The sequence below is a fragment of the Limulus polyphemus genome, unplaced genomic scaffold (assembly GCF_000517525.1).
Source record: "Limulus polyphemus unplaced genomic scaffold, Limulus_polyphemus-2.1.2 Scaffold554, whole genome shotgun sequence".
NCBI classification, from domain to species: Eukaryota; Metazoa; Arthropoda; class Merostomata; order Xiphosura; family Limulidae; genus Limulus; species Limulus polyphemus.
The window spans coordinates 352,295-360,227 of NW_013666164.1; the positions used below are offsets into that span (position 1 = coordinate 352,295).

General features: G+C 30.6%; 1 protein-coding gene across 1 annotated transcript in view; it reads right to left on the reverse strand.

Moving 5' to 3' along the window:
* LOC106459072 (ERO1-like protein beta) overlaps window positions 1–6,477 on the reverse strand; it is a 39,877-nt gene extending 33,400 nt beyond the window's left edge. The window contains exon 1 of the mRNA XM_013918649.2: window positions 5,842–6,477. Coding sequence (XP_013774103.1) covers window positions 5,842–6,027 — 186 coding nt within the window. The 5' untranslated portion in view covers window positions 6,028–6,477. The remainder of the gene's footprint in view (window positions 1–5,841) is intronic.
* Window positions 6,478–7,933: the final 1,456 nt, after the last annotated feature.

A 7,933-nucleotide genomic window follows, 5' to 3' on the forward strand; every position in this document is an offset into this window, starting at 1 on the left:
AAAGGGTAAGGGAGAAAGTAAAAAGTCAAAAACAGTGGAGTGGTGCCAGGGAATAAAACAGCAGGAAGAAGAACCAATGGAAAGATGCCTTGAAGGCAATGAAACAACCAAGAGCAGGTAGAATCGAATAGAGGGAGTCGCATGTGTCAGGAGGGTGCATCTTATTTTTTTGGCATTTAGTTTATCCTGGCCCTCACTACTATCTAGTCCTAGTTTAAATCTTCCCTTACAGCTTAGTTAATAGCCTTTGCAAATAGCCCCTACCCTACTTAAATGTAAACCATCCATTCCAAAAAAACTCCCATTGAACTGATCCCATAAGTCCAACCAGCCTATCTGCTCATCCTTACACATTAACCTAAGCTTAGCACTTAGCCCTTGTGATCTGTTCTTAATTTCATCTCCACAATTAATTCTTGGCAGTATCCCTGACACAATTAAGTAATGAACCTTTCCTTTAGATGCCTTTATCAACCACTTGTACTTAATAATTAGCTCCTCTGACCTACCTTTCCCTACATCATTAGCCCCTACATGGTGGTATGTAATCTTTGTTTAAGTTATAGGATTAGCACTTTTACATAAAATATTTGAGGTTGACCCATTCATTTCATCAAATGCCCATCTTTCTATATCCAGCCTTTATTTTTAAAATATTCATTAAGCATTCTCTTGAACCATTCAAATCCTGTTACATTTGCCAGTATACAGTTACTAACTACCAAAATACACCTAAATAAACATGTATTTTTCTTAGTTAGGAAAAAATGAAATTAACACTTCTTTCCACTGCAAAAGACACTTGTCTAACTTACACTTGTGTTTTGTTACAGCCACAGATGACATTCAGCCAGTACTCACTGGTACTGAGTACCAGAACTTATTTTTTAAGGTGGTAATAGTACCAAAACTTATTTGAGCTGGATTGTTGGTTTTTGTGTTTACAATTTTTTTTTTTTCAAAAACAGGTCCACTTCACCCAGCTGAGTACCTCTACTTGTTTTTTGAGAATTTCATCTTTGGTTGCAACCATCATGATTTATTTTTCAGCAATTCATCCCATGTGAGAGGCTTCTCTAAGCACTCTTACAGTCCCGAATTGAATAACACTACTAAATTATTTGAACCAGTCCAAATATACAAATGAAACAGAGATTGGAAACTGTTGATTAGAACAAGGGGTGGTAATAAAGAACAGTAGACATAAATACAATTCCAGAAATTTAATGGGATCAGAATAAAGAAGTACTGAGAGAAAACATATACACAAAATGCAAAAATATGACCAATACTAATGGTCATAAAAGAACAAGTAGTCATTGTAACTTCAATCTCAGATGTAATATGTGGCAAGGAGGATTAAGACATAGTTACTGTAGAATTCCTAATGACATCTTAATCTCTCTTATCACCAAGTTTAATGAAGCCTTAAAACTGATTTCATGTAACTACAACCTGAAGAATGCAAAGTTCTATAAGCATAAAAATAATAGTTTAAAAAAATATGTAAGTAGCTTTTAACTACAGTGGAGACTAAAGTTAATGAGTAGAGGGTTTAAAGTATTTTTGAATTTTTCAATTACTTAACTACTGTGCTTTCTGCTGTAGACAAAGCTGTTAATGTTTCAACTTAAACTTCAAAGCATTGTTAATGAACTGTTTATATCAAACACATTTAATGTTATCATTTCTGTTACTTCCATTTTTCTTTTATACAAACAGAAAAAAATAGTGGAATAAGGTCCACAAATTACTCTTTCACAAACTAACCATTTCATTAGCTTCTACCTCATTAATACATCACGTTACAATACTTTTCTGGATAATTATTATCAAAGTACCAGAATTATGATGATTTAAATTAAACTATGCAGGATATCTTAATCTTAAGAGGATATTTAAGAAATATTTGAGTAAAACAACTGTCAAAAAAGTACTGCTATGCATGTGTATTTATATGTTTATTACATGCTTTATAATCTTAAGTGAATTCAATGTCCCTAGAAAGTTTACAATTCATTAGAAATATACTAAAAGATCTAGTAAAACAATTCAGTCTAGATATGTGGTTTCTACAGTTACATAAAGGTTTTGTGTGTCACAGTCTTTAGCTACTATTACAACACCTTAAATTATTATTGTTAGAAGGCAAAGTGCATTAAGCTCTAGGAATTAATCATTACTAACAGAGGAAATCTTTATTTTTTTTGATCAAACCTAGTATTATAAAGACGAGGAAAAACTACAAATGAAATAAAGCTTAAAATGATGCCAAAATGTTTTTACATGAGACATTTACTTCCTTGTACTCAGAAAAATACTGCAGCTTGGAAAAGTACGTGAGTATAAGTAAAATGTTAATATCATATACAAACTGGAAGAAATAAACTTATTATAATATCTATCAAATTTAGCAAAACCTCTACAAAGTTCATTATAAATTTCAACTCCTAAAGAAATAATTACTTTAATGTGATCAGGATCAATGTTCTTAGGTACAGTTGAAAATATGGCAACTATAAATTTTATATTTGTTAATAAAGACAAAAAATTGTTATGTAAAAACAACCACACTCATATTTAGAGCTGTGTCATTAACTCAATAAATTGACATAATCAATTATCTATGAGCATCAATTACATTGAATGATGTCACATAAAATAACTGATTAATCAAAATTACAATTAAAGTGATTAATGTCATACAAATAATCAACTGATCAAAATTAGTGTTTTTTATTATTACTGTTTTCAATTATCAAAATATTCAAAATATTATCATTATAATTTCTCATTATTTTTGATTAATTCAAGTTGGTTCAGCTTAATCAACCAGTGTCACAATTCATGAAAATAATCTACTTATTGAAATTAGTGTTTCCAATTATTACTATTTTTAATTATTTCAACTATCCAAACATCATGTGAGAATAAATTATCAATAAGTCCAACGATTAATTGATTATGAAATTCAACTTACCACTCACCTTTTTTCATATCATAGCCATAACCCTTTAAATCTACTACTGTAAAATACTGCTACATCTATTATAGGTACATGTATTGTATTTTAATTGTCTTTAATTCACTATACCAATCCTATATCTATGTAGGATTTGAAAAATATGCAGTACTAATTTAGGGTTACTGATCACAAGTGGTGAATCAAATAATAGATGGGGTTTCGTATATATTTTTAATATCTGGTATAGATGTTACAAGGAAAATTTTAGTTGTCATGAAGAATAAAATTCTGTAAATACACTAAAAACATTCACAATTAATGTGTTAAGTGTTAAGTAAACAAAAAATAAGTTTTTTATTTATTTATAATAACTGTGGTTAAAAAAAGCAACACAACAGCATATCATGACTAAATGTTTTTTCTGAATAGCTTGTTTTCTTAAAAGTCTGAAGGGTTTAAAAATAGTTTTTAATACATGAATGTTAAGTAAGAGATAACAATAAATATTGCTTTTTGTGTTTCTGTGTGTATGGTAAAGTAAAAATAAAACATTAGAATGAAAACACATGTAAACAAAAAAAGGCTAAAAAAAATGCACTTTATATAATTTAAACCAATTCATCTTAAGGAACTCAAATCCTAAATTTCTATAGAAAAATAAAGTACAGGCACAGCAAAATATCTGTTCCACAAAAATGGTACAGAACTCCATCTTTTAGAATTATTAAAATTATCTACCAAGAAGCTCTGTAATGCTATTTTTTTTAATTGTAGGTTGATTTAACTGGAACATTGCATATTTCCAAGAAATGTTAACACATTCCACATAGTTGTCCTCAATTATACAGTTAAAACACACTTATCCTCTTCAGTTTTACCTCTCTAGTTCCATTTACTTCAAATATACTAGCAAACATCTTTTCTTTTCTATCTACTTTTACTAAAAATGCTGATAACTAAATACATCTAACCAGGACTGCTAATAACGACAGTTACAACATTCCCAGATACTGTAATTGAAAACATTTATAACAAAGTAGCAAAAAGCACAGACCTATTATAAACAATTGATAAAGAAATTGGTATGCACCTGTCATAAACAACTATGAACAGTGTTGATATGTTCAAATTATACCAAAAAATATATATCCAAATTTAAAAAATTTAATTGTCTTCTACTTTTATTGCAGTACTAACTTTGATTGTGTTTATATTAGTCACAATTACAGATCACCACCTAAGTTTTACTGATACTTATTACAGCTCTGGCCCTGGGTTCAAGCCTTGAAAGAGATAGATGCAGATACCTCTACTATCCTGATTTTGTGACACTAAATGTTTCTCAACATTTAGGCTGATAAATGCAAACCTTTAATGATTTTATAAAATACTTATGTAAGTTATGTTAAAGTAATTAAATTTTAAAACAAAAAAAAAGGAATTGCAATATTATAGGAAGAACATCTTGTATACTTTCACTGCTTTCATGTGCAAACATTACACTTTTACATTTTCATTGTGCATCTACTTAGACAATGATGTTAATAATATAAAAATTAGACTGTGAAGCACCTGCTTCACATCCTCAAAAAAAACAAACTTTAAGTTAAAAGTTTTACAAATCCATTGACTCTGTGTGTAAATACATAGTAATAGTATGACATTTCACAGCATTCAAATTCGATGACAAGGAATCCACTTTGAGACTAATAATGCTTGGAGATGGCTTGAAAAGTTCTGACAGTTCTGTTTATTCTGTGCAAGTATGTGTGTCACATCCTCACAAGATTACCTGTACAGTAATAATATGAAATATTTTAATATTTTTTAAACCTCAAGTCCAAGAATTTTATTTTATCATACCTTATTATATGTGATACATGCAGTTAAAAATTATTTATTTTGTCTGCTTAAGTTATTGTAAGTTAATATTGTATTTATTCAAACATTTAATATAATCTATTATTAAACACAATATTAGCCAATGCTGTACATTTGATGTTATGTTAAACTTATATTAAAGTTTTTCTTCATTACCAAATAAAATTCCCTCAGACTGCGAGGTTTACCTGTTAATGTTACTCACTTACTGTTACTTGTTACAACACAGAATTAGTATTATTAATATATTAGTAATATTTCATGTACATGCCCAGTGTACATTAACTATGAGACACTAGTAATTAGTACTTCTGCACCTGTACCCAGTGATGGAAATGGAGGTACATGCAGTGTACCAAGTTCACAGTTTGTATTATTTTTCCCATTGGTCTAGTTTAGTATTACTGAAGATGTTTATTAATCCTATCATTATGGGTCAAAGGCCATGTCATTGTGTTTGTTGACTTGCATTCAAAATTTTATTGGACTACTATTTTATGAATTTATATCAATAAGTTTGGTATCAAATTGTAGATTATAATTCAAATGTTTGTAAAATTCATTAGTTAATTTCTTAATTTAAAAGTAAACATTAAAAGAACACACCTAAATATTGATTTTTGGGTGTCACATGGAATGTTGAATGCAGCATTGGTTCAAATTATATGTTTGTGATGTCCAAATACAGAGTTTAAAGTTTCTTATGAATTAGGAACTCAAATTATTGATATTGAAAAACTTGAATATAAAATACAAACCTCCTATCTTTTCTATTTGCCTTTTTATACCTATCATCCCACTGCTCCGTCTAAGCGTGTACCTAGTTCCTAAAACCCATTTCCTTTCTTGCCTGTACCACTGCTACTGCCAGTACTAGTAGAAGTACTACTGCTATTCTAGCAGTTTAATTTTTTATGATACAAATATGAAATAACATAGTCGATAAATAAATTAAAAATTATATGTTTTAATAAGATATAAATAAGAAAACCTACCTTACAAAAACATCGTTCTCCTGGGCCATGTGAAATTTCCGAGTTTCGGTTAGTTAAAAAATTACTTCCGTAATAACTATTGTCGTTACAATAGGCAGGAATGACATATAGGGTTATACTTATAAACACTATGTATTTCCATGTCAACGAAAATACAATCTGAATATTAAATACTGATGTTCCCATCGGTAGGTTGTAACTTAAAACTGGGAGCTTGCGCTCTATAATTATAGGTTTAAACTTTTAAACCTATATATTCTACACTAGCACTGAAATAACGTAAAACGTTACTGTGATTTAGCCCGATTAGGTCTGTGGAGTTTAATTTAAATTTAAAAGGAAGTTGATTTTTTCTATTTGGATTTACTTCGATCCTTGTAAAATTGTAATACTAATACTTCTACTAACGTACTACAAGTATCAGTCGTAGCCTCATATGACGTCAGTACTTAGTGATTAAATATATTACAAGTTATATTCGTTCAGTTTGGATACGGTTTTTCTGATATTCGTAAAAATTAAAGCAGGTATTAATTATATAAATATAATCTTGCATATAATATGCTAATAATAAATTATTTATCCAAACCTAGCATAATAAGAATGACTATTGACTCATACTCCTTGGTCCTTGCCGAGATATTCAAGCGCATGCGTTCTATCCTACTTTGAAAGAAGAAAAATTTTACTTCAGGTGTACAAGTAAATAAATCATGCAGTCTAGGTAAGAGCACCAGTTAGCTATTTTACTAAATACTTGTTAATACTAAACTATTTCAAATTTATTTGGAAAAATAATGGTTATCCATTCTTCAGTAAAAAGACAGTAAAAATTGTTATTCATCGGGAGTAGATAGGTAAAAAGCGGAAGTGCGTACACAAATCCTGAGAGAATCGAAGCAATCATGTTTCAAAGAAGGTATGTAGTGTGACACGTGTAAAAGGGTCATGTCAGAGTGGTGCAAGAAAGCAAAGGAGGACAGTTGAGTTAGCTATATGGGGTAGTATCCTATATTAATTCACGTTTTGTGTTGTGAATATATTTGTTTGCCTGCGAACTCTTCCCACAGTTTTGGAGCTAGCAGGACCGGACTAAGTAGGTGGACTTGTGGTATTCCGGGAGTTGTTTGTTTATTCATTGAATTTCTCACAAGTTAATCGAGGGCTATCTGCACTAGCTGTCCCTAATTTTGAAGTGATAAACAACAAGTAGGGCAGCTAGTCAAAACCACCCACCGCCAACTGTTGGGCCACTCTTTATCAACGAATAGCGTTATAATACGAGCACTTACGGCTAAAAGAATGAGTATGTTCGTTGACGGTTTTCATACCCCTCTCACAAGCTATGTCAATGTAAAATGGGATCAAACTTGACATGCGTGTTCAGGTACCATGAGCGCGTGTTCTAAGGGGTACGGACCCCACTTGTGGTAGTTATAAAATTAATTGGAATAATAAAGTAGCCCCAAAATAGTTGAGCGTTAAATCTGAAGACTTATAACACTAAAACCAAGGTTTCCATTCTAACCCATTATAAGCCCATTGTGTAACATTGTGCATGCTTAACACAAAACAACAACAGGAAACAGGAATAATGTCGAGTTTATCTGCTAGGGGACTAAAATATCACACCATTTCCGTTATTGGAGGTAGTGGACCCGACACTTTGTTAATACTTTAGCAGAAAGTTAAAAAAGAGTTGATACCATTAGGGAAGGAAAATAAGTGAAATACAGAGAAACAAAGACAATTGATTCTTACATTTCATAATACAGTAATTATAAAAAAATCACTACTTTATAATGTCGTTTTATCAAGAACTCGATCAAGAAAAAATTCCAAGATCTTATTCAAAGAAACCAATTATCTGGAAAGAAAAGGTGCTTATACAAAAAAAAAAAAAATTGTGTGCAGAGATAACGGAAAGTGTGCTAGCACTCTCTATATAGGGATGGCACTGGATGCCCGTATTAAAGCTATGCAAAAGTCATCTGGAGTTTCTTCTCTACATGTCATCAGAAACTAGATATTGTTACGTCTCCGTTTGTTAATTAACTTTCCATAACTTCGTTCCGACGAAACTTTAACGACA